The sequence below is a fragment of the Jatropha curcas genome, chromosome 4, assembly GCF_041381405.1.
Source record: "Jatropha curcas cultivar XTBG-Jc1 chromosome 4, XTBG_Jcur_1.0, whole genome shotgun sequence".
Lineage (NCBI taxonomy): Eukaryota > Viridiplantae > Streptophyta > Magnoliopsida > Malpighiales > Euphorbiaceae > Jatropha > Jatropha curcas.
This window is the reverse complement of record NC_143154.1, coordinates 24,313,879-24,340,650: the sequence shown is the minus strand read 5'-3', so window position 1 is coordinate 24,340,650 and position 26,772 is coordinate 24,313,879. Positions and strand designations below refer to the sequence as shown.

Sequence of the window (26,772 nt, the reverse complement as noted above, 5' to 3'; positions counted from 1 at the left end):
GCTGGCCACCGTGTTATGTCTGTCATCCACCTCTGCAAACACTTGCCCACTCTACTCTGAGTCGCTGGCAACTGTGTTATGTCTCTTGTTCACTTTGACTTGTGCAGAATATCTTCACCAACATAAACCGTATACGTGAACAGTAGTATACGTGAATAGTGATCATGAATAGTAACAGTATACTCGAATAGTAACTGTATGCATGAATAGTAACTGTACATGTGAATAGTAATATGCATGAATAGTGCTGGGCTTAACAGTGACGGGCTCAGCAACAGTAACGCCAATAGTAACTATTCACCATCAACCGCGAGTTACTATTCTACTATTCATCACTAAGTCGATTTTGCAACGTCTTTCCGAGCAGACAACACCAATGGACTCGTCGTAATTTTCTCTTCATCGTGGTATATTTATTTTCAAAATATATCCACGGATCCGGTACCACTATCTGACCGGCTGGGCCTACCGAAACCTTCGACTCTGATACCACTTGTTAGGAATCAGCTCTGATACCAGTTGTTGGGCATCAGCTCTGATACCACTCGTTGGGCCCTTTCAACCGATTAAGAGAAAATTAACGCAGCGGAATAATAAATTTGTGACACACAGATATTTACGTGGTTCACCCTCAACTGTTTAGGGCTACGTCCACGGGACAAAATCCGAATCATTCTTCCACTATTAAAATAGTAAGTGAGTAATACAAAAATAGTGACACTCAAAGTATTTCCCAAAAACACTCCATAATAATTTCCTCACTATTTTTCTCTCCCCTAATTTTAGGAAACCCATCCTAAAATTAGAAAACTCTCTCGCTACATTTTCTCTCTTCTTTCTTCTGTGTGTATTGTGTGTTCTGCCTCTGCCTCTGCAGGTTAACGCGTAGAAATGCCATGTACAACTCCTGCCGTGTACAACTCCATTGCATTCCATTTTTGACTACACGTAGGGATGCCGTGTACAACTCCGTTGCCTTCCATTTTTGACTTCCTTTATTTTCCTTTCAAATTTATTGTGGGTCCCACTTGAGTGGGCACACAACCACAACACATCAGTAGGCTCATTTTGTCTTTAAATGCATAAATATGTTTGTGTTTTTTTTTTTGTTGGATAGTTAAATGCATAAATATGTTGAGTCTAAACCACATCGATAATTAATGTTGTCGTTTATTTATAATGCTGCTAGAGAATTATGAGCCACAACTGAGGATAAAAGAACTAGATAGCTGCATCTACATCTTGGTTCATTCAACCACACAAGTTTTTTCGGTTATAACATTTTCTTATCCTGCTATGTTGATCATCATCATAGTCACTCGCTCTTTGGATGATATATGGAGAGAATGGCCAATAAATATACCACAAAAAGTATTACACGAAAATCTAACTTATCTAATTTTAAAGAGCTACAATTATAAAAACAGTGTCATTCTCGAAATTTTTAATACGTGAATATGGAAAGTTAAGTGATTGGTGCTAATTTTTTAATGTTAGTTGGTATAATTACTCAACTTCTTGTTTATGAATTTTAACTAATTTGTAATATTATATAACAATTTTAAAAATTATAATTTCTACTCGGGTTTAAATCCTTAAATTCCTATATTATAAGGCAAATATAATATTTCACTGCGAATCTATTAGTCTAACGATACAGAAATACATCTAGGTCATTCTTCTTCTATATATGTGCATGCATAACAATGAAGAAACTTAACGCACATATCTCTCTCTCCCTCTCTTTCTGACAAATCCATTGCCATGATTTCCCAAAGCAACCAACTTCACTTCGTCTTGTTTCCTCTACTAGCCCAAGGCCATATGATTCCAATGGTAGATATTGCCAAGCTGTTGGCACAAGAAGGAGCAATGGTAAGTATAATCACAACACCTCAAAATGCTGCTAGGCATTCAACAATTCTTACCAGAGCTATCAAATCAGGCCTCAAAATCCAAATTTTCAAACTCCAAATTCCATTTCAAAACTATGGCTTACCTGAAGGATGTGAAAATTTTGACATGTTACCTTCATTGGACATGGGCGAAAAAATGTTCATGGCAGCTAATGGGCTTCAAAAGCCAGCAGAAGAATTATTTGAAGAACTAAACCCTAAGCCAAGCTGCATAATCTCTGATTTGTTTTTGCCATGGACAATTCACATAGCTAGTAAATGGAAGGTTCCAAGAATTTCATTTAACGGCTTTTGCTGTTTTACTATGTTATGCACGCATAATATTTACAATTCCAACATTTTAGAGAATATAACATCAGAAAATGAATTTTTTGTTGTTCCTGGATTGCCTCAGACTATTGAGATCACCGAAAGTCAGCTGCCCGAATCGGCTGTAAAGAACTGGACCGAAGAGCTCCTTAATCAAATTCTTCAAGCTGAAAAGGAAAGCTGTGGATTTATTATAAATACATTTGAAGAGTTAGAGGAAGAATTTGTTAAAGAATACAAGAATGCAAGAGGGAATACTAGGATTTGGTGTATTGGCCCTGTTTCACTATGTAACAAGGATAGCATGGACAAGATTGATAGAGGTAATAGAACATTAGTTGATGGGAATGAATGTTTGAATTGGCTTGATGCTTGGAGTCCAAAATCTGTAATTTACGCTTGTCTTGGAAGCCTTCCTAATTTAACAACTTTACAAGTGATAGAGCTGGGATTAGGGTTAGAATCCTCGAAAAGGCCTTTCATTTGGGTAGTAAGAGGAGGAGATTATAGATCAAAAGAAATAGAGAAATGGGTTTCAGAGACTGGGTTCGAAGAGAGAATAAAAGGAAGAGGTCTTTTCATTAGCGGCTGGGCGCCACAAATGCTAATACTGTCACACCCAGCAATTGGAGGATTTGTGACGCATTGTGGATGGAATTCAACATTGGAAGCAATAAGCTCAGGTGTGCCGATGGCTACATGGCCACTTTTTGCTGATCAATTTATTAATGAGAAGCTAGTTATTCAGGTACTGAAGATTGGTGTGAGTTTTGGGGTCGAGGTTCCAGAGAAGTTCGGAGAGGAAGGGAAGTTTGGTCTGTTGGTGAAAAAAGAAGATGTTGTGAGAGCTTTGGACAAATTGATGGAAGAAGGAGAAGAAAGGGAAGAGAGAAATAAAAGGATTAAAGAACTTGCAGAGAAGGCAAAGAAGGCAACAGAGGAAGGAGGTTCTTCTTTTCTCAACATTAAGCTCCTAATCCAAGATATCATGCAGAAAATAAACCATGAGAAATCAACTTAATAGAAGATGGATGTTTCTCTGTTTGATCTTAATTATATTTTTTATATATATCTTTTATTTTATTTCAGTTAAGTCCCAACAGAGTGACAACATATGCTGAAGCAATTTGTAATCACTTACTTTATGACAAGTTGCTTTTAAACAAGTGATAAACAAGAAAGTTAAGGTGAAAAAAATTTAAACAGTCGGCGAAGGAAAGCAAATGCACATTTGCTTTCAACATATTTTTTAACACAGAACCATATTCGTACAAGAAAGAAGGCCAAAACCCTGAAGTCAGTTGTTTCCTCGTGATAAACCATGACACTGCTATTGAAATATGTAGAACGAACTGTAACCTGAGACGTGCCAGAGCATTGTTCTTGAAGGAGTATTTCGCAATCACAGCAAAGAGATAAAAAGCAATGCGAAATCTTTGTTAGGATTGAACGGGTTCTTTTGAAACTAGTTAATATTAGGATTGAACTTTTGTGCATATAAACCCAATCCCTTACTACACCTTTTACTAGTCCAATATCAAACACTTATTAATAAACTTTTTAGAAGCTCCTACATAAGTTAGGTGAGATCTTTTGAAATACACTCAACTTACAACAAAATATGCATGTGAGAACCATTTTAAGCCCCGGAATTGGTGTGGACAGTCATAGTTCAATTTGGCAATCAACAAAAACCTTCAAGCGGGATTGCAAAGATGAGGAAGATTAAAGATTCAAAAGATCAAAGATTTCTTTAAAGAATCATCAAAAATTACAATTTGATTACAGCGTTCGATCGCTTCACATTTCCTAAACAAAATTGTCATTTACCATTAAAGATACTAATATTAACTGAAAAGAACAGTAAACTAAAACCAAGAACTATCTTCAAGCTGTGTTAACCCCAACGCACTCATCGATCCACTCGCTGTAGATGTCAATCGGCTCCGTCAAAGGGTTGATCTTGGTCACGTAGTTAACTTTGCAGACACTGCATTCTGCTTCTCCAAATCCCAACTTCCTATCAATGACGCATGCAACAGAGTGGCGGTGGTTGCAGAACGGGCAAGTGAAGGTTGTCTCAAGCTTCTCCACTCGCACTGGCTTCTTCAGAACTCGCTTCGTTTTTCTTCTTGCCATTGTAAATTTGAAAGTTAGACTATCGATAAAGAGAAGTTTGTGAGACTGTTGATGGAGAGAAACTTAAACTATCGATGAAGAAAAGTTTGTAAAACAACACGTTTAATGAATTGCTTATATAGTGAGTTTTCAAATCCTAAATTGTAGAGGATTAGGAGTTGGCAAAGTTGGTCGGTAGGGTTCTTCTTTTCACAACATTAAACTTCTAATCCAAGAAATCAAGCAAAAAATAAACCATGAGAAAATATCAATTTAATACAAGATGAATGTTTCTCTATTTGATCTTAATTGTATTTGTCTCTGTCTTTTTCAGTTAAATTAGCGGAGATGGCCCCCAGGCTTTAGAAAATTTTTATTGTTAGTGGTAAACATTCAGGAAAAAACTTACTTAGAGGAATTCTATGGAAATAAAAGGTATTTCTAACCATATATTTAGGGGAAAAAAATAAAGTCAGAATATTTTTAAAAAAATCCATAATTTTATTGGTTGGATCCAAAAATAAAATTTATTTGTAAATTCCAGCAATTTTTAGTCACATAAATTTGTAAACTTTCTAATACAAGGAAACAGACAGTATGTTTCTTTATTTAATCGTAATTATTTTTGTTTTTGCCTTTTGTTTTATTTCATTTGAGTTCCAACAGTGTGTCATCACAGATTTGCAAATGTTTGGGTTCTATAAAATTATATTCGTAAGAGTAAAATGAACATTTTCTTTCATACCAAATCTTAAAAAGTAAAACAAAGGCTTTGTTAAAAAGTCACAAGCAAGTTAAAGCTAACTTTAATTAAGTGTTCAAGCGAAGCAGAATTGCTGCAATCTTCGGCATTGTCTAAAAGCTGCGAGACATATTGTAAGAAAATGAGGAAGTTCCAAGTTTTACACAGTTAAGGAAAATGCTTTTACATTTGTAGGAATGTTACAAACAGAACCTAAATAAATTTATTTTTACTCCAACTTTCAAGAAGTTTGGCCCTTGGCCAAACAGGGCCTCACATAGATAAATGAAATATTCAAAGAAAATTTGATCTGCAATTTTATTACAAAGATCAAAATCCAGCACTCACTTCTTTAATAGCAGTGCACTGCATTGTGCCATTATCTTTGAAGCCCTTGTAATGGCATCAGTCATGTAAAAATTCTCTACGGAAGCATTGAATGGTGTTGAACTAATCTTTTGAGTGCACTCAGGCTTCAACGAAGCCCAAAAAGTAGCTGGCTCTCTCTCATCCAGGCTCAAGAGATTGGGTGCAACATTTCTAATCCGGGATCGGATGGCACCAATTGAATCATAGGGCAAGCGTGCCCCTGCTACCTCAGAGAGAGCCCGAATTATCTTCCAGTCATCCCTTGCATCACCAACTGTTGGAACTGCAGGCAAAGTCTGTTGTGCACACCCTTCTGTGTTCGCATAGGTACCTTCCTTTTCAGTAAATGCTGCTGCTGGCAAAATGACATTGGCACGATATACACCACGGTCCCCATGGTGCCCCTGATATACCAAAAAGGCATCATTTGGCAGCTTGTCCAAGTTCACATCATCAGCACCCATCAAATACACAAACTTGGCAGACTCAATACTCTGGCTGGATTCTGGCACAAGTCCAAGGTCAAGGGCCGCAGCTTGTGCAGCATTGAGAAGCAACACATTGAACCCATTCCAATCAGGTCTCACAACATTTGCTTTTTTTGCAATGGCGTCAACAGTAGAAAAAATTGCATCCTTGTCCGATCTTTCAAAGATTCCAGCACCAACAATAATTGCTGGGTTTTTGGCATTTAAGATTTTTGAGTAAAAAGGATGACGACCTTCAGCAATTTCAAGGAGAGTTTGAGGGCCAGTGCCAAGATGCTCACAATCATAGTTGAAATCAGATGGAGGGCCAATATAACCAACCTTAGCATTGGTTGCACGAACTGTCTTGCGAATTCTAGCATTTACCATGGCAGCTTCTACTCTTGGCTGGCAATTCATGGGACATAATGAGATAATGTGATCTTACAACAGTATATAAAACATTATATATAACTACCAAACCACCCTTCAAATTTTGCATCTTAAATTCTCAACAGAATACCACAGAAAACAAGCTCATATAAAAACAGCACTCATACTACACATTGAAACCTAAAAATATGAAAAGACAAAAGCAAATATTAAAAAAAAGGCAACTATAACCCAAGTGTTAGATAAAATAAATAAATAGCAGACATGTTAGTACATTACCTGAGTACCAACCAAAAGGAAGACATCTGCCTTCTCAAGCCCACTAATGCTACTATTCATTATATATCCAGATCGTAGATCAGCATTTGGGTTTGGGCCATTTCCTTCACACCAGACATTATTTGACCCCATTTTATTCAAGAAATCTTTCAGTGCCATCATGGATTCAGCATCAGACAGCTTACCAGCAACTCCAACAATTTCCTCAGGTTTAACTTGATGTATTACCTCAGCAACTACAGCTAAGGCATCACGCCAGCTCACAGCCTTAAAGCGCCCATCCGTGCCACGAATCATAGGGTCGTTGAGTCTCTGCCTCTTCAGACCATCATAGCAAAACCGAGTCTTATCTGATATCCATTCTTCATTTATGTCCTGAAATAGGAATGCAACAGGAACCCAACAGGATGAACAGGTGAACTCGTATCCGAGATGCTTAAAACAATGGAAACAACAACAATATATAAAAATATATTTCTGACATCCTATTAATCCCATTTGAATCTAGTGAACAGGAAAACTAGAATTTTCATATTAAAGATGCTAACTATAATAAATTCAAATAACACATTCAATAGAATGTATGTCTTCTCTTTGAAGAGCAGAATCAACAGTGGGATTATGAGTACCACTGTATCATATTAATTTAACCAAGGAAATCTTGCCAATTCAAGAATACATCCGTATTAATTAGGATTAGGCCATAATAGGTTATTAATCAACAAGATATAACCAATAAAAATTTATCAATGGCCTAAAATTAGTCGTGACAACGAGCTTTTCGCCAGTTTGTACTTCTCTAAAAAACATAAAACAGTACACCTATCTTCTCTTAATGGGAAAAAATATGGCCCCTTCATGGCACAAAGAAGCAATTTGACACCTTGACTAAAACTAGAAGCATTTTGATGCCTCGAATGAACTGGAAGCTATTTGATCCTTTGACTAAACTATCTTAGAAATCACCAAAATGATGCAACATCCAGCTTATTTATGCATACCTCATTTAACCGCGGAATGATGCGCATGACCTCCGGACCTCTACTATCAATCCGAATGTTGGATCCAACCGCATCACTAACATCAATGCTTTCTGTCCCTTTCAATTCCCAATTCCGGGCTTTAAATGCAAAAGGTTTTGAAGTAAGGGCTCCAACAGGACAGATATCTATCACATTTCCAGAAAGTTCACTTGTCATGAGCTTTTCAACATAAGTCCCAATTTCTTCTCCACTGCCACGACCTAACATGCCAAGATCCTGGACTCCAGCAATTTCTGTTGCAAACCTGACACACCTGTTGGACCAAAAACAAATAAAAAATGAGAGAGCTTCTTCAGTATGTTACAACACTAGACCCAACTCAAGTTGCAAGAACACTGATCAAATCAAAAGTCATCAAAAATTTTCATTAGCAGGACTAAAGAATGTCCATGGACGCTTTTTCATAAAGATATTAACAACATGAATACCACCCTAAATTTACATCCTCTCAGGAAATGCAAACAGCTTCATTGCATGACATGTGATCAACAGAAATCAAAGAAATTCCAACCTCCACCAACCTTAAAGATCAAATAGCACATCATCATAGCATCATTACAAACCCAACCAAAAGCAATCAACATCAAAATCCAATGTCAAGTGAATTACCAAATCAGAAGGAACTCAAAACTTAAACAGAATAATTACAAAGCATGTTATCTAATAAAATACAAATAAAATTGTTCATGGGAAAATAAAAGACTCGAATAACTGATTTTCCAAATCAAACCTATACCAAGAGAAGAGAGTATCATTTTCCTCAAAACTTTATCACAACAAATGGGGCAAGAAAAGTGAAAGAAAGACAAAGGAAGGGTTAGAAAATTAAATTTCCAAATATTAGTCATATGTCATATTTCAGAATAAGTAAGAAAAAACCACAAGAACCAAATTAGCTTTGGCAGCTTCTTTAAGCAGATTACCTGCATCTAGAGATGAAAACACAAAAACAAAGAAATGATGGTCAACAACGCAAAGCTAAATCTCAATACCATAAGGAAGAATGGATGATAAAGGTGAAAAAGTAATCAGCAATCAATGCAGACTTATAAGTCGAAAATAAGGCATTCATCCAATTGCAAATGCAAACCCAATAAACAAGCACATATTGGCATAAAAAAAAAAAAAAAAAAAAAATCCAACATGCTCCTTCTTAAGATAGAATGCCAAAATTTACAATACCCCAGTTGGTTATCCAATTGTTAAAATTCGGAATAAATCTCTCTAGATAACCTATTTGAGTAGCAGAATGGGATGCTAAACATAATAATGAAATGCCATGGGACATTGGTCATATATGCACAATACAGCCATAAAATTATTAATCAGCTCCCACTCATTGCAAAGCGGCACCAGTTTTATGGGCCCCAGTTTATTATTGCTAGGAACTAATTGAGTTCTTCGATTTTCAGAGGAAATGCTAAATTATGTCATAGCAAACAATTCAAAAAGTAAAGATAAAGTTAGGAGATGCAATGCAAGTGGTTTCGGTAAGTTAATAAAATAATGGACATGATTTTCACTCTGTGCACAAGTTGAGATTCAGCAATTAACTCATAAGAAGAATGAGGATAATTTTGATACGTTCAGACCTTGTGCACTGAATACACCGAGTCATCACAGTCTTCACCAAAGGACCAAGATTCTTATCAACCACAGATCGCTTCATTTCAGTAAATCGGCCACGATCTGATCCAAATGCCATAGATTGATCCTGAAGATCACACTCTCCACCTTGATCACAAATTGGACAATCCAATGGATGGTTCATGAGCAAAAATTCCATAACCCCTTCGCGTGCCTTCTTTGCCACAGGTGTGTCTGTCTTAATCTTCATCCCTAAAATACAAATCCTCTAATAAATCAAACCTAATCAAGAAGTAAGCCAAATAAAAAGTTTGGATAATCAACAAATCATATCAATACAAGAGAAACACAATATAGTTTATTTAGCAATACTTGAAGTGGTAGTTCATTTAAGCAAACTAAAATGGAAGTACCAAATGAAAAGGTTAACTTCAGATCACAATAATAATGTCTATTGTAAGGGGAAAGAGAACTTGATCAACCATATAATGCAGATGAAGCTTGAAGGAAAGTATAAATTACAAACTATAGAGCTTTTTGATTAATGTTACAATCAACCAGAAATATTTAAAATGTTGCAGAACATATCCCCAAATTCTCAGGCAGAAACACAATAATCAAATATTAGAAATGCAATTCTTAGAACCACATATTCATACAACTATCAAACAGGAGAAAGCAAAAAAGTACTAATCCAAGTGCATCTATATTGATAGTAAAAGCAAATAAGCTAGAAAACAGAAGTAAAACCAGAGCTAATAAACAAAATAACTCACATGAAAGAAATCTCCGACACAATTAAGTAACAACAGAACAACAATTTCAAGCAACAATCAAACTCTATCAACTCATAGGAGGAAAAATACCATAAACAAGAAATGAATCAGTATATCAAACAATTCAACTGTAGCAGAATTAAAATACCAGTTATGGTACATAATTACAATCACAATTAGCAGTTAAGGTAAAATAAGTGCGTATCATCAAACTATATTAAATTAGCGTAAAAATCTAAGACATTACGGGCATAATATAAAATCCAATTTCGAAAATGCAACAAGCCCAATTTGCCAGCCGAATTACCAAACAAACAAAAATAAATAAATAAACCCAAAAAAAAAAAAAAAAAAAAAAAAAAAAATTGACTTTCGTTCTTCATTCATCAAACAAAACCATAGAAATAATGATATAAACCACTGATTCGAACCATCAACTAGAACCGCAAACATATAATAGTTACCAAATCCATCAAATTTATAATACCGTAATTTAAGAACTACATAGAATACTCAACCAAATGATCTATTAAAAAAAATCCCAGATGAATCATAAAAATAAATAGAACCCTAACCTGGTAGAGCAGGCATAGCGCAAGAAGCAACGGGCTTTGGAGACTTCTCGACCTCAACAAGGCACATACGGCAGTTACCAGCAATGGAAAGTCGGCTATGATAGCAAAATCGAGGAATGTCAACACCAGCGACTTCACAAGCTTGCAAAACCGTCATTCCTTTAGGGATTTTGACCGGATACCCATCGACAAAGACCTCGATCGCATCATCGGGGTTGGGGAAGTGGACCCGGGCACCGGCGACTGGAGTTCGCGGCGGAAGATCTGGAGTGGGGTCAGGTGCGGTGGCGGCAGCAGAAGCTTCAGGTGATTGAAGCTCGGGCTTGGTGACAATGGAGCGGAGGAGAAGCAAGTTTCTAGGCTTGGTAGCGTGGGGTCTGATGACCCTAGAAGCTAATATCCCTAGCCCCATTTCAGTTATTCTCTATAAGACCTTGGTTTTTGTATTGAATTATTGAAATTTGAGGTCTTAGATCTATTGGAAATGGAAGATGATGGAGTCAAGAGATTGTTCTTTGAGCTTTGAGAGTGAAGAAGAGAATGAATTGCAGGCGTGTGTCCGCATTACTCCACACAAGATGGAGGAGCTGTTACGGTTCGGTTTTGACCCACCCGGTTTTTTTAATCAAGGATTAATGGGCTACAAAGGCCCAATTGTTTTTTAAATTACTGTTTCAACCCTATATTATAATAAAGTAGACAAGTCACTCCAATACAGTCCCTGTACTATATTTTTATTGCACTAAATAATTTCTTTTGTTAGATTTTTCTTAATTTTGAAATGCTATTTTTACCCTTGATCAAATAGTAAATTTTCTTTTTGTCTGCCATTAGTGAATTGAACGCTTCTATCCTTTCTTGTTTTAGTTTTTAAATGTATTAAGAGTTGATTTAGTCTCAGAGTTGATATTGAGGATTTAAAAAAAAAAATCAAATATTCAACTAAATATATATTTACAATTTAAAGAATTTATCACAACTAAAATTATTTTATGGGTATAAGAAATTTAATCCCTAGATTATGACGATTCTATTATACATATTTTATTTTCAATAAATAACTATAAGGTCTTTAAATTATAGAGAAACTAATAAAAAATCCATCCCGCTAAAAATTAGGGACCTTAATTTGGGACAAAAGTATAATTTAGAGATCAATATATTAGTTCTACTATAATTTAGGGATTCAAAATTTTTTTAAATAGGGTTGTTTTTGTCTTTTCCATGTTAATTGATAGACAATATCTCACTTTTTTAGGCGGGATGAATACGACGGATAGTTTGAGTACGATTTAAAGACTCTATAATTATTTTTAAAATTAAAAAAATCTAAGTATTAATTTGACTATAATTTAGTATTCGAAACTTTTTTACATTTTTTATTGAAATTATTAGTGCTTCTAAATAAATTGCTTAAGCTACTCAAATCAATTCAAAGTTATATAATTTTTAAAAGTTAACAATATAATTTGATTTGTAAGATTTGAAAAATCGAATTATCAATTTATTTTACACTTTGGGTTAAAACTATCAAAATCAAGTGAAATTGAATTGAAAACGGAATAAGGGTCCTAAACTTATTTGCAAGGGAGAAAAAAAAGAGCCAAAATTCATTTTTTGGGTCATTTCAATATGTAACTCATGCTAAAATAATGTAAATAAACCATATTTTGAGCTATCCAACGAGAAATTCATTTTTACTCTAAAGTGCTTGAACCTCACTTTTCTTTCTTCTCCCATCTTTCTTTTTTTTTTTTTTTCTTTTGATTTTTTTTTAACAAATCAACACAATAGCCAATTTTTTTAATCTAAAATGCACCTTTTGATATGTTATTATTAATTTAGGAGGCCATTTTTTCTTGGCTACAGAATCTGCAGAGGGAGGAGATATGAAAGAATATTTATATTATATTTATTATTGCAAGAAAAATTTCGAGGATCTCGAGGTTTAGCGTAATTAATTACTTTTTCCTATATTATGAAGAATGAATTTACTCATTCTTGAATTTTGCCTCTATCGAATAATATCATCTTCCGTCCAAAAAGTTAAATTGTCTTAGTCAAACAAAAAAAAAATAGTATTAAGTGAGACAAAATAATGAGTACATTCGTTGACTTAATAGGAAAATATCATTTTGGAGATGAACAGACCATATTATTTAATCGAAGTGAAATTCAAGAATGAGTAAATTAATTCTTCAACATGCAAAGACGAAGCAGTTAATTATGTTGGCCTCAAACACCTCAAAACTTTTTTCGCTAACTATTTTGGAGCTTATTTTGATGCTTGTGAAGTTGTGATGATTTAAGAGTGCAGAGGCCGGTGAGAAATCAATGAGCGGGACAAAATGGAAAAAATTTTAAAAATTTATTTTTTATCATCTTTGACCATGCAAAACCTAGGGTTATTTACACCATTTTAGCATGAGTTATGGACCGAAATGACTCAAAAGATGAAATTTAACTTCTTTTCTCTTATATATAAATGGCTAAATTAACCCTTATTCCAATTGAAAATAATACCTTTTCTTTTATTTGCTACTATGCTAAGCAATGTAAATTTTTAATTATTTACTTTTAACCTCAATAGAAGTATTTTAGAATATACAAAGACTATTTCTTTCTAACATTACAAAACGTTTGTTACTTTAGTCTTGGGTTATATAGATTTGGACACAACCCAAAACAAACATGATACATGATAATTTTTTCCAAAAAAAATAGAATATTGACACAATTAGGATACCCTACACTTAATGAATATAATTTATTAATATCTCCGTTCCATAATATTCATCATATTTGAGAAAATATTTTATTCTAAAATATTTATCACATTTGTAGTTTCAAAAAGTAATAAATATTTATTTTTTATATTTACCATTTGTATATAATCAATGATTATTACTTCAATTTAATAGTTTTCTAAGATAATTAATATTAAATTAAAGATAATATAGTGAATTTACTCAATAATTATTGTAACTTAAACAAATTTAATGATTTTTTAAGAGATATGAAATTTCAATTGTGACAAATATTCTGGAATAGAAATAATAATAATTTAAATAAATAAACAATCATTTATAATAATTCATAAATATAAAATAAAAAAACACTTCATTTCTTATTTCAATATCATTAATTAAATTCTCGAAATTAACATCATTATTGAAAATCATATTATCTCTTGCTTATTTAGAGATAAATTGACAACTAAAAGAATTTTGACATCTTTAAAATAAATCAAATTAATCTCCAACAATATTCCATATTTTTTAGTTCCTTTAACATAATATTATCAACTATTTTTTCTTTTTATAAACTTTATAAATTACTGATTTTAAATCTGTCAATTAGTTTTCAATTAGACATAGAAATGTAATAAATTATAAATTAAAAATAAAATTTTTTTGGTCTTTTGTATCGTCTTTTTTAGTGAAAAAGAGAGAATAACAACAAGTAACTAGAAGAAGAACTCAAATAAGTAACATTGGCTAGATCATGCTCCAGCCAAGAAGAAAGACCAAGAGGGGAGATAAATCTTTTGATTTTATATTTTAAATATTAATAATTATCAAATATATATTTAATATAACAATTTTAATTTTTTTTAATGATAAATTTATCTAAAACTCTTATAAAATTTTCAAAGATACTTCTAAAGTATTCAAGAAATGTATTTTAAGTGTTTCAGAAATGTCCTTAAAATATCTGAAATTAGTAAAATAAAATATCGAACACATGTTCCGAAGTATCTAAGAGATGTCAGGTGTTTGACGTAGATACATTAAACGTTTTAATACATTCATATAACTTAATTTTAGTATTAATTTACATATATTCCCAAAAAAAAAAAAAAATTCACTTCATTTTCATACTTATCGTTCAAGATAAATTGCCTAATGTTCAACTGACTCATTACTTCATCGACTAATGCAAATTGAGTAGATTCTACATCGAACATTTGTAAATTCTCAAATTTTAAACTAAAGGTATAAATTTATACTTTGAAGTTTATGCGATTTAATTTATGTCATTCTCAAATTTGCAGGATCTATTGTGACCATACATTATAGTAATAACTATATCCTTTACTAAAATGAAATTTATTGTGATTATATATTTTCATATTACAGTAATAATTATATCTTTAACCAAAATGAAATAAATTTGCACTGCACTTTCACATTTTATCTTGGTAAAGATATAATTATTATTGAAATATAAAAATATAGTATCATGATAAACCCTTTCACAATTGTGCTATCAGACAAATCGCGCAAATTTCATCACTTTTACCAGTTTATTAACATGAGATGCTCAAAGTTTCATCAAGTTTTTTATTATAACAATTTCTTTTACTTTATTTTAATTTTTATATTATTTTCATTTATCTAAATTTCTTTTCTTTCTTTTTTTAAGAATCACTTCTAATTTACTGAGGATTGCCAATAACAATTATTTTAATTTCTTTGTACCGATTTCCAAATATACCCTTACTAGTATAATTTTGGAAAATTAACAGCACATAATGAATGCAACATTCAAGAGAGAAAATAATAAAAAGTTATTCTACCCCTCCTTGTTTTTCAATTTCTTTACAAAATTAATATTTGCCATACTGCGAGTGCGAGGTAAGTTAAAAGTCACTATTGTTAAGTCGATGCGTTACTGCTACTGACATAAAAAACGAATATAAATTTTTTTTTTTTAAAAAAAGTAGTATAATGTTACAAGTCCAATGAAATCCTTATAAACTGAAATAAAATAATAGGATGTAATAAGTTTTTCCCAAAAAAAAAAAAAAAAAAAAAAAAAAAACCTTATCAGGGCAATACATAAATCTCACATGACAGATGATGAATTCCTCCAAATTATATGCATATTTCATGGTTCACTTTATGTACACTATCCATTTTCCCCATTCAAAATTTTCTTTTCCCTTCCAATTGCTATTAATTGCACAATCAGCATACAACAGTCTTTCATAACAAGAGAGCAAAGAACAATCCAAATGATAAATCTGTCATGTCCAGTTTGACCAAAAAAAAAAATTGTCAAGGAAATTGATACTCTAAAATGACGTTAATGACATTACCATTTGAAAACATGTACTTCAATCAGACATTAGTTCCCGGTACTCTGAAATGCACAAAGATGCATATTAAGTAACGCAGTATCCTACCGAGTACTTCAAAATCATAGCAATTGATATAATCCAGGAAATATAACCACCATATTTAACCCTACTCCTATCATTTTCTATGCGGTGTATGCAAAATGCAACCAAAGTTAAAGAATTTCAATCTTGTTTCAATACTTTGGTTATAAAGGCTCTTGTAATTACTATAACAACGTAAGCCAAGATTGTGACAGCAATACCTCCCAGCAAAACAAGCCGATCATAAGACGCATTCTGAATCGTATATGCTCGTAGGCCAATTACATCCCAGTTGCTCTCTGTCCACACAGGATCCACCATCCCCATAGGATCAGAGGAATTTGCTGGCAAAACAGTCCACATTCCAGATTCATACTTCAATCGGGTTGAATATGCAGGCACATACCTGTAAAGATTAACAAAATAAATAACAAATTGGAATTATGTCATTATTTGCTGAAAATAAAATTTAAGTTCTAATCATCCAGCACTTCAGCATGTTGGCCTAAAAAATTGTGCTTCGCTTTCAGCGAAGGGTGCAGTCTCCACACCAAGGATAGCATTGGACCTAAAAAAAGTAGTATTACAGGATCGACCAGGTGGAAGAAACAAAAAACTAGAATGCGTAAGCTACTCCTAGTTCAAGCCATAGTTTGGTTTATTGTGAGAAGTTCTACGTGTTAAAATCAATGTACAGCAACAAGCTACTAGAAGACTGGCATGCTACCTCTGCACCAGTACTCATATATAGATATAGAACAGGCTTGCCGTTAGGCAGACAATTTCAAAGGAATCAATTTGGCATAAGAATATGCAATATATTGGATTCCATAGAGTGAACTGCTCAGCTGCAGTCAAAGATGCTGGTTGGTTTAATAAAAATTAAGTGCTGAATATTTAAGAGCTGAAAAAACTAAAAATAATACAAGCGCTGAAATTCTTAGCCTGAAAGTTGTATAAAAAGAATAATCCAATAGTGTTCAGTACAGATTTTAAGTTAAAAAGCGACTACTAAATTAATTGAAAATTTTAAATGATAGATAAACACTACCAAACAACGTAAAACAGAAAAGCTCTTAAAATTTTAAGTGCTTAATAATGTTATCAAACACTGTCTAATTAATCACTATTAAATAAGCTTATGCTTCTAGCCAGACATTACCTCGTAGTAGAAGTAACACAAACTCCCTTCCCATTTGTTTCTGCCCTAATGCAGACTTCATCTTTGTTACTACAACCTTTTGAGCAATCAGATTTAGTATTCTCTTTTGGAGTAGAAGTTCTATCAGCCAAAAAATTCCAGATGAACCTGGAAATGTCGTCAACATATCCAAGGTACGGAGTTGAAGAAGGTTCCCCAATGATAACACCAACATAATGATTTGGGCATGAAGAAGTTGGTGACATATAGTTCTTCACCAGATCACAAGACAAACCCGGGTTACAGCCCAATAAACAACTCATCAGTTCTTCAACAAGAGAGGCATTCACGTTGATAGCATTTAAGGCTGAGCTGCTTAAATTGTTGTTGCCACTTGCAAGGATGTAAAGGGTTCGTGCAATAAGAGATGCAGCTGCCACTATAGCTGAAGAGTTTACATTTGCTGCATTGAAGATATCCCAATGAAAATATGTACCATGCACCACAGATAAATTAATTTAAAAAATATATATATAAATGGAGGGGAGCTGGGGGAAGATTAAACTCACACATATCATCAAGGTGACTATGGTAGAACTTGTTGGCAAACGCAGTATCAAAATCTTCCAATACAATCCCATTTGTTGATGAGTTCTGATGAGAGAGACAGAAATTGTAATATTATAAATATCTTTGCCGCCATCTATTTGCTCCAAACAAAAAATGTTTGTACAAACTATTTTCTAAAAGCAACTGAGGAAGTTTTTCATTCTAGCAAAATGAAATGGAACTTTTGCACCAAACAATAGCTTCAGAATTTATTCCCTTTTAATAGCATCAATAAAATCTATTTGAGAATATATGCTACTCCAAACAGGACGATGTAAAAGTAACACCAAAAGTACAAACTAAACTAAGACCTATCCAAGAAGATCGAGAAAAGAAATGACCAAATAATGAAGGAAAATCACTTTGGTTGTACCTCAAAAACACAAGTTCAATTTACATAACTAATAGTTCAACCTTTCAAACATCTCTCCCTATTCAGATGCCACAAGGCCTCAAATATCAGGCATAATGGCAATAGGTTCCAATATTTTTACTTTAAATTCCACTTTTATAACTGAAAACTCAAATGGAGACTTTAGAATCAGCCAAAACTCTCAAGTAACAAGAAATTGCCATAGTTCCCTAGCAATTCAGCATTGCAATTGGAAATGTTCATGTGTCTCATCAGGATTCTGCAAATACATTACTAATTCATAATAGCTTGATTTTTCTTTACCAGCTCACCTACACTCCAAAATCCAAATATTTCCCTCAAGTTGTTGGAATGACAAAAACAAGTTACCAATGTGCCTTAACCTTCCAAATACACTTCCACAGAATATTCCTGCGCAAATTGTCTTTCCATCTCGCATAATAATCCAGAAGACACATAGTGTCCATAATTCTCTTGCAACATTACATTGTAATAAAGTGCCAGTCAATTTTCTACTCACTATTGTTTGGTACAAAACATGATCAACTGTATCCCAACAGCTCTCACACACAACACCAATCCATGATAATTTGATAGCTCTTAACAAGATAGTCAACTGTCTCCTCTAATTCTGCAAATAAAAAATAAGGTTGCATAATGATTGCAGTAATAATGACTTGAATTAACTGCCACTGACCTTTCTCAGAAATGCCATCAAAGATGATGGGGGTATCCCAGGGTTAGAAGTGCTTGCCTCTACGATTGTCACATTTTTTGATTCAAGAGAATCTTGTGCATGTTTGAAGGCTTTCAATGTTTCATTTGTAGCTGAAGAAACCTACATTAATGAACAGTATATCTATTCAATCCAGACACATGGATGGTGAGGCTAATGAAAAATTCATCAGTTGAGAGGTCATACACACAAGCACATACACATGAAGTCAAGCATCTATAATCTTTTGGGCAAAGCAGGATAAAGAGAAAAACTATGATTTGAAAACAAAGGGACAGATACAGAAGAACGAATGCTAAGTCACTAGGAGTTTAAGAAAACAAATAACCATGTTATTTGCATCTTTTGCAAGTATATCATGATATCATGATACTAGCATCTGAGCTCAAGCAAGACAACTGAAAATATATCCTACTCAACAACTTCCTTTTAAATGTCCATGTTGAGCACACATGTTACATCACCTTGTCTGAAAGACAAGACTATCTCAAATGGTGAAATAAAGTAGCCAAGCACATATTTTAAATATCTAAATTGACCTATAACTTTCATCTATCATACTATCTTTATTTTACAAGCCCAATATGTTTTCCATGAAACGAGATAGTTTTAGTCAACTTGGATGATTTAGTTGAGGTGTTACTTGGATCGTGAACTTGCACTACTCCTAAAAGAATATGTCCTCCTACAGCATTTGCAAACATCAGACTCCATAGCTGCGAAGTCTCGTGTAGATATCTAAGCTTACATCATTTTTTTTTTTTTTTTTTTTTTTTTTTTTTTTGAAGAGCTAAGCTTACATCAGGTGATTAGTAATTTCAAATAACAAAAACTGGAGTAGCAAATGCTGCTGCCACCATCACCCTCTTGAAACTCCAGGCACATTAAAGTTTCACTCACCAATACAACCACCATCACCTCTATCATTACCATCATATTCTCTACACATGTTAAGTAGTTTTATTCACATTGCAATATATCCAGTTAGAGAAAGAGAGATCTGACAAGGGAAAAGGAGAAATACAACAACTTGAGTGGAAGAAGTAGAAGGCAAAGTAAAGATTTCGCACCCCAGCTCTGTGAATGAAAAAGGTATTATTCCCTCCGCTGAAGCCCTTTCCAACAGATCCAATTTCTATGACCTATGCCAAATCATTGCGCAGATAAGATGTTAGCCCGGTTAAATATTAAAACCTGAGATTAAAATGATAAGCTCCAATGGATCATGACGAACCCAAAATCCATTTACATGACAGTTAGGTTCACAAAACATAGAAATAAATACCATTATGCCATCTGAATCTTTATTTTCTTCAATAATTGAGTTTTAAGTCGCTCTATTTGTCTGACTAATGCTTATATATGCATTATATGTGTGCACAACCTAAATAAAATTAACCATGGCGTGATAGAGAGGTATCCTCTTTCAGATTATGATATCAGAGAATAGAGAAATACCGTCTCAACTAGTTTGTCGTTAAGGCCACTAACAGCATCTGACCGTAAATCAAGTTCAAGCAAAAATCTTCTGCTACCGAGGTAACCCCATGCCTCCCCAGTGAAAACTGAAAAGACAAGCTGAACAACAATATGAAACTATTAGTAAGTTATTAAGATGCACCAGCAGTATGACAAGCCTCCAAAAACAAAAAAATAACAAAGGTGTCCAACACACAAGGTTTCTCAAACTATGTGTCCAATTGAAGGCTCAAACATACGCAACCATACCCTTGCAAGGAGCTTGTGGTTGGAAACAGTACACAAGTCATCATAGAGAAAATTTACCACACCAAGACTCGCCCCCAAAATATATTAACAGTACTATAGATACCACCCTTCAGTGGTATTACAGCAAAAACATGAAATCAAAATGCATCCATATTTAATTGGCTGTTCCACCAAAAAAAGACGAATTCATCCACAGCTTATTGAATTTTTCATTGCAATTTTTTAATTGGCTGTTTCAAAGTATGGTAATTGTAATAATATGCTAATTAAATCCACAATGCGTTGGTGTTCTCTCCAGCCCTATACTCCCTCCATCTCAAAGTGTGAGTCCATTTTGACTTTTCCACAAAAATTAAGGAGTCATTTGAATGAATATTTTTTCCTTTTTTTTTTTTTTTAAGTTCACCAACCTTACCTCATTAATCTTTTTAGCGGAAAGTGGCGTAGAGATTGAGGAGAGCCATTTGAAGAGTATTGTTGACAACACAGCCATTTGACTTATTGACTTTTAACTTAAATGGGAGAGCAGGCATTCTTCTTTTAACATCCTAAATTACTAAACGGGATGAATTTAGCACATGTATTGATTTGTTTCAGCAAATATTACAGCCATTTCACATTAGAAGCAAGAAAAGTGGAGTCAACAATACACCATCTAATGGCAAATTAACAGAATTAAGTATCAGTTCCTATAAATGTAGGGAAGGAGATTTTTTGCTATTTGTAAAATGTGGAAGGACAAGTTCCTTAAAATCTTAGAAAGTTAAGCTTGGAAAAACAAAAGCTAGAATCTCGATTTTCTCTAACCAGAAACTATACTATGTGAAAAAGTAAAGCATTAATGACTCCAAATGAAGGGAAAGAATGGAACTTTGATTTTGTGAAATCTGCCAAAAGGCCTCTGCTAAACTTGAGCCAGACCCAGGAATTAGCATTGGTTGGTCAGTAACAAGTCAACTGACATCTCTGCTCTGAACTAAGAGGTAATTGGAACTACTAAAGTTATTGCAGAACTATCTTTTGAATCAAGACAACTAGACAAGAATCAGAAAAGCAGATAAAGAACTCAAATGAATGGCAATCACCACGCACTGACAGAGGCTCTCGGTTGAATAATATCTATTGATAAGCAAATAGTCACAGACAACAGATTGATCAAACAGTACCAATTTCACACACCTGCTTGCTGAGATCACTCAAGCCATCCACATGAGAAAGCGAATCAACTGCAGCCAGCAAGGAAATCAATCCCTAAAAGTTTGGGCATTGATTCAGGATACAAGAAAGATCAGCAAGAAATAAAATAATACTCCCTCCATTGCACTTTAATAGCAACATTTGATCTTTTCATAAAGATTAAGAAAATGATTGGAATACATTAATTTTCTAAAAATATATGATAGAATATCTAAATTGTCCTTCTTAAAATTAAAAGCTCCCCATCTAATTTTGCTACAAAACACCTAATAAATATGGGTAAAATTGGAAAAAAAAATTATTAATATACTCTCAAAATCCTAAATGAGCACTTAAAGTGGAACAAGGTAAATTGCCCATTTGTTGCTATTAAAGTGGAACGGAGGGAGTAACAAAAATGCATTATAATCTTGGAACTTACAGAAATAGGAGATTCTGCCCCTAAGCTTTTGTCACGGAAAAATGACGCAGAATCCATAGATGATGCTGCTAATATAATTGGCTTGGATTGATTTGAGGATGAAACATTAATTGGTGGGAGTGATGACCAAACACTGCCTTTCACAATTAACATACACAATCAATTATTAAGCTGAAAACTTGAAGTTCAAAAGAAAACTCAGTAATCTTCCAGCCCAAAGACAGGTTCAGTTGTTAATAGACCACTACGAATACTGAATCTGTTTTTCAATGAAATAATTCAATTCACTTCATAAACAAGCAAGTGACCTGCCCATGTAAAATCTAGAGCTGCTTTGGTTCCCTTTAGCTTGTAATCTCACAAGCTGGCACATGACTGTTCTTGCTACTTTTTTTTTTTTTTTTTTTTTTTTGGGGTGGGGGGGACACTATTAATTGTTTCGTAATTTCTTGGGAATATTTTTAAACCAAGGCACCAAGCAGCATAATATGATGTACAAGCATCTGGCACTTTATAAACACAAGTTCCCATTACACATACTAGGAAACATAGACGGGAAGTGATATCCCTCTAACTAAGTACAAGTTCATCTGATCATGTTTGAAAAATAGGCTCGATATCAAAATTTAATAATTTCAAACCAATTGGATAATGAACTGAATCAATAAACAGCATTAAGAGGGAAAAAAAATTGAACATAAACTACCTGTATCCACCTAAAGGAAGGCAAGTCCCTTCTCTTAAACAAGATTCTGAATCATGAGTCCCAGACTTTGTTGTCTAATGAAAAAACCAAGAAATATAGCAATCAGTTTAAGTAAATCATCTAGTTCAAATGTTTGAAAAACAAAGAAGATAATCATTGTATTGTAGCATCATAATCAAGTACCTGCATCACTGAATCAAACTCAGCCACATATGCAGTATAAGCATTCTTTTGGTTCGCATTTTTCAAAGCAACCTGCATGAATTTGTGATAGTATGAAATGTAAAGTAAATCAACTCAGAGATCTGCTGTAGCAGAAAAGGCTAAAGCATATCCAGTAAAAAAATAATAATAATAATAACAAAAGGATACAGTAATTTTAGCGTAAATTACGAGGGATCCATTTTGTATGTGGTTATAGATGCATAACACATTATAATGTTTGAAAATAGACTGAAGTATATCTAATCAGGTACAGATTCAATTATTTTTTGAATATAAAATTTCCTTGGCCAGTAGAATTTAAATGGTTGGCTAATTATTAAGAACTTCTCCACTATTTAGTAAATCACATACTTTCTAAATTTTACCCATTAAAGGATTCTCACTCTCATATCCTGAAATAATCCACAACGGAGGCCATGTAACCAAATAAATAGAGAAGTTAATAGAAATTAGTCAGGTTATAGAAGCAACCTACTAACATGGTGAATCAGTAAACCCATTCACAAAAAACAACTGCGGATGAGTAAAAACTTATACAAATCATAATGGTGTCGATTAGAAATCAAGTCTGGTCATGCTCCCAGGGTACAGAAATATTACTAAACTCATAAAGTATCTATTCTATCCCCAAATGATGGAGGCACACCTGTTCTTGCTAGAAACTATATGTCTTACCTCCTGCATGAATTGACTGCTCTCCTCTGAGAGTAAGAACACAGGGAAATTATAAGCTTTCCACATAATACCAGATCCCTGCAAATAAAAATTGATGAAACTTTAGCTAGTTGACCAGATACAAAAACTTTAACTTCCACAATTTATTATTCATCAGAGTGGAATTCAATGCAAATGATTTGCATTAACATAATTTCATGTGAATACAGACTGACACTTTTCTTTTCTTTTCTTTTCTTTTATTAATTAAATTGAAATAGTGGAAAAAAAAATTTCATGAATTTTGCTATCACACTGTAATCAATGAAAGGAGGCTTCAAAAATGAACAGTAAAATAACTAACACATGAAAAGAAGTTGGAAAACAAGAAGCTGAGTAATATTAAATAACAACTACAAACTTAAGAAATTTGTTGAATACAAACTCATAGCATACAATTGGGTTCCATTCGTAGTTGACACTTTTATAAGGGGCAAATTGAACTTCTGGAAACTTTTGAGCAGGAGAGAATCCTGAAAAGAAAGATGAAAGTCCACTATCATTACTTAAAAGCATCTGACTGCATCATCACTCATCAAAAAGAGGTTGTTTATTAGCAGATAGCCGCAATTACCTGTTGATTGACTTTGATTTTTGGTTCTAGGCTCAACTAAAACACCGCCTATATTCTTGGCAAAACTTGAATCATTTGATATTCTGAAGCATAAACAGATCTGATGTTATATTGTGAAAGATATTATAATTTAATGAATATGAAACCAAAAAACATATCAATCAACGTAATCAACAAAAAACTATGAATAAAGATATTCAACTAAACCTAAGACATCCTAAATCCCACAGGCAATATGCAAGAAAAAAATATAGGAGTTTCAAACATTAGTACGCTGGTCATACATTTTCAAGTAGCAATTAAATAGAAAACATCTTCAAAAAATAATGATATTTTATACCATGATCCACACCATAGAAGGAATATATATATCAGTGATTGCAGTTTTTTAAGCAACACAGCCTAGACTCTATCATAGAGTCATGAAGTCCATATTGCATTGGCATTTTCTAATGAACGTGAGAAACATATAAGAGCACTATGCATGAGTTACTCATGTTGAAGCCACAAAGATTATTATGTTTGCAATAGACATTGAAGCAGCAGCATAAATCGCTTTAGGAAGCGAAACTTCTCTCAAAAAACTTTCATAACTTAGAGAATATAATTATCCAGAATATCAGTAATCAATTTATCGTTCCATAGACATCAAAACTGACCATTGTGTCGGTCTATGCACATTTTGGGGCTATGTGAGACGGGCATTATTTGGTTCTACTGTTCTAGTTGAACTTTTTAACAGCACCGTTGATTGCTGAATTCAGATACATAAAAATTTCTAAAATTTGATGCCTGACATATTACTCACTTTCCAGAAAATCAAAATAGCTTTTATGATTTTCCCGATTTAAGAAGTCAAACTGCACATATAAAATACATGATTTACCACATTTTTCATGCCGCTAGAATTATTAATTGCAAAGCTAGCTGGGAATCAGAAAAGGAGACAAAAAATGCAATTAGTATTTCATCAATGAATTGATATACATGCCTGTCAAAAAGTTCTTGAATTTCATCCAATGACACCAAAACAGCAGATGAATGAGCCAGCTCTCTGGCATTCTTGAATCTTATAACCGGAGCAACAACCTTGTCCCTTCCAGGATCTAAGAAACAAAGGGAGAAGAATGGCACACCAAATATGCATTACATAAAAAAGCTCAGGTACCATGAAATATCGTGTTAAGTAGACAAATAGAGGCAAGCTCTTGAAGCATCTTACTAGCGCAACCAATCTCTCCAGAAAGATTTAGTAGTCGCACACAAGGATATCCATCAATAACTTTATACATGGACTTCTGGAGATCAGGAACCGACTGCATAGTGCTAGTATCCTCTGAAATTGCAGCAAAGAAAGAAAAATTAATTCCCAACAGACAAAATTCAGCAGTATACAACAAGAAAACAATTATTAAAAAGAAGTGGCAAATCACAATCATATTCTCAAAAGGACTAAAACATAACACGAAAACATTAACAACTGAGAAATATCATATATTTAGGATCAATTACACACATGTGGCTACTTAAGTTGAATGGTAAGCCTGTATACAACACTTTCAACCAAAATGGAGTACAAAGTCGATCTGCCACTGTCCAAATTTTTTTTATTTTTTCCCAAAGAAAAACACAAGGACAAAAAATTGACATGGTTCCTATCCACATAGCCAAATGAAATATATATAGATGGAACCATAACAACAGTGCCAGAAACTGCATTTACTTTAATATTTGCAAGAAATGACGCACACCCAAATTAATGCCAAGAAACATTCTGGTAGCAAGACACGAAATAACTGAGAAATAGCAAAACCACTCCTCATCTCCACATTAATGTGCTATATAACAGAAAAAAAACTACACATAAAATCAATCACATTAAACAAAATTCAAGTAAATTTTTCATTTTCATTATATCAAAACAGTTCCATATCAAGAAATGCATGTTTCCAATCAATCACAAGGATTAGAATAGAACTTACCAGACAAAGAGAGTTGAAACTTAAAAGTAAAGAGCAAAAGAAGAAGATGAAGAGAAATTAGGTTTGTGGCCATGGCGGAATTAGTACAATCCATGATTTTTGGTCGAAGATAAGAAACCCTAAGACATAGCCATAGTCATAGTCGTATTAAAGCTGAAGAGACATTCTTCCTCTTTCTTTTGTGCGTGTAATTTGAAACAGTAGTTCACGCCGTTGACTACTGAATCAAGTCTCAATTTGTAGTTTTGATCTTCCTTTGCTAAAAGATAATCTGATCATCTTTTCGTTTTTCCGCCTGCTTGTTCCTTATTACTCTTTTTTTTTTTTTTTTAATTCCTTATTACTCATTTTTTGTACTTTTTTTTGTTAATAATATTAAGTATTGATTTTTTATGTTGCATATATTTATTTTTATAATATTAACATAAATTTATATCTTATGTGTTGATTAATAATATCAATATCAATATTTGATGATCTATAATTAATATGATTAAATTTTAAAACTCAAAATATTAATTTTAAAAAGAATAAATTCAATTATAAAAATAAAAAATCATACGTATTAAAAAAACTAAATTTGTGAAATAAAATATTCTAAAAAATTTTTAAATTCTTAATTATTTTA

General features: G+C 33.3%; 3 protein-coding genes and 1 pseudogene across 5 annotated transcripts; 1 reads left to right on the top strand and 3 right to left on the bottom strand.

Annotated features, from left to right (window-relative positions):
- The first annotated feature begins 1,638 nt into the window (after positions 1–1,638).
- On the top strand, positions 1,639–3,313 carry LOC105645445 (anthocyanidin 3-O-glucosyltransferase 4). 3 transcript variants are annotated; one of them, XM_012231049.4, is made up of 2 exons: positions 1,639–2,181; positions 2,311–3,313. In XM_012231049.4, exons 1-2 carry the CDS (start codon positions 1,765–1,767, stop codon positions 3,244–3,246), a joined length of 1,353 nt encoding a protein of 450 aa, XP_012086439.3. In that variant the 5' UTR covers positions 1,639–1,764; the 3' UTR covers positions 3,247–3,313. The 3 variants fall into 3 exon arrangements, with proteins under 3 accessions (XP_012086439.3, XP_037495853.2, XP_020539458.3); XM_020683799.3 differs by having other exon boundaries at positions 1,642–1,875; XM_037639925.2 differs by having other exon boundaries at positions 1,639–3,313.
- Positions 3,314–4,106: 793 nt separating this feature from the next.
- LOC149497032 (transcription elongation factor 1 homolog pseudogene) lies at positions 4,107–4,544 on the bottom strand (annotated as a pseudogene).
- Positions 4,545–5,194: 650 nt separating this feature from the next.
- Positions 5,195–11,153, bottom strand: EMB1467 (NADH-ubiquinone dehydrogenase). Its single transcript, XM_089720496.1, has 5 exons — positions 10,575–11,153; positions 9,229–9,475; positions 7,595–7,889; positions 6,594–6,968; positions 5,195–6,329 (listed from the first exon to the last, which is right to left on the bottom strand). The coding sequence occupies exons 1-5, from the start codon at positions 10,984–10,986 to the stop codon at positions 5,430–5,432; spliced, it is 2,229 nt and encodes a 742-aa protein (XP_089576622.1). The 5' UTR covers positions 10,987–11,153; the 3' UTR covers positions 5,195–5,429.
- Positions 11,154–15,643: 4,490 nt separating this feature from the next.
- LOC105645447 (Zn-dependent exopeptidases superfamily protein) lies at positions 15,644–26,450 on the bottom strand. The gene is made up of 16 exons (XM_012231051.4): positions 26,145–26,450; positions 25,385–25,498; positions 25,154–25,268; positions 24,163–24,245; positions 23,985–24,061; positions 23,550–23,627; positions 22,833–22,904; positions 22,650–22,723; positions 21,944–22,076; positions 21,505–21,576; positions 20,056–20,175; positions 19,668–19,739; positions 18,559–18,699; positions 17,449–17,533; positions 16,901–17,342; positions 15,644–16,144 (listed from the first exon to the last, which is right to left on the bottom strand). The coding sequence occupies exons 1-16, from the start codon at positions 26,236–26,238 to the stop codon at positions 15,880–15,882; spliced, it is 2,037 nt and encodes a 678-aa protein (XP_012086441.1). The 5' UTR covers positions 26,239–26,450; the 3' UTR covers positions 15,644–15,879.
- Between the last annotated feature and the right edge of the window lie 322 nt (positions 26,451–26,772).

Excerpts from the sequence above, each read along its gene's own strand:
- LOC105645445 (XM_037639925.2), top strand. The coding sequence starts at position 1,765 with ATGATTTCCCAAAGCAACCAACTTCACTTCGTCTTGTTTCCTCTACTA.
- EMB1467 (XM_089720496.1), bottom strand. The coding sequence starts at position 10,986 with ATGGGGCTAGGGATATTAGCTTCTAGGGTCATCAGACCCCACGCTACC. Across the intron at positions 6,969-7,594 it reads TCATTCCGCGGTTAAATGAG|GACATAAATGAAGAATGGAT; the intron begins GTATGCATAAAT and ends TTCCTATTTCAG. Across the intron at positions 6,330-6,593 it reads TCCTTTTGGTTGGTACTCAG|CCAAGAGTAGAAGCTGCCAT; the intron begins GTAATGTACTAA and ends ATGAATTGCCAG.
- LOC105645447 (XM_012231051.4), bottom strand. The coding sequence starts at position 26,238 with ATGGATTGTACTAATTCCGCCATGGCCACAAACCTAATTTCTCTTCAT. Across the intron at positions 21,577-21,943 it reads GGGCAGAATCTCCTATTTCT|GGATTGATTTCCTTGCTGGC; the intron begins GTAAGTTCCAAG and ends CCAAACTTTTAG. Across the intron at positions 19,740-20,055 it reads ACGACAAACTAGTTGAGACG|GTCATAGAAATTGGATCTGT; the intron begins GTATTTCTCTAT and ends GATTTGGCATAG.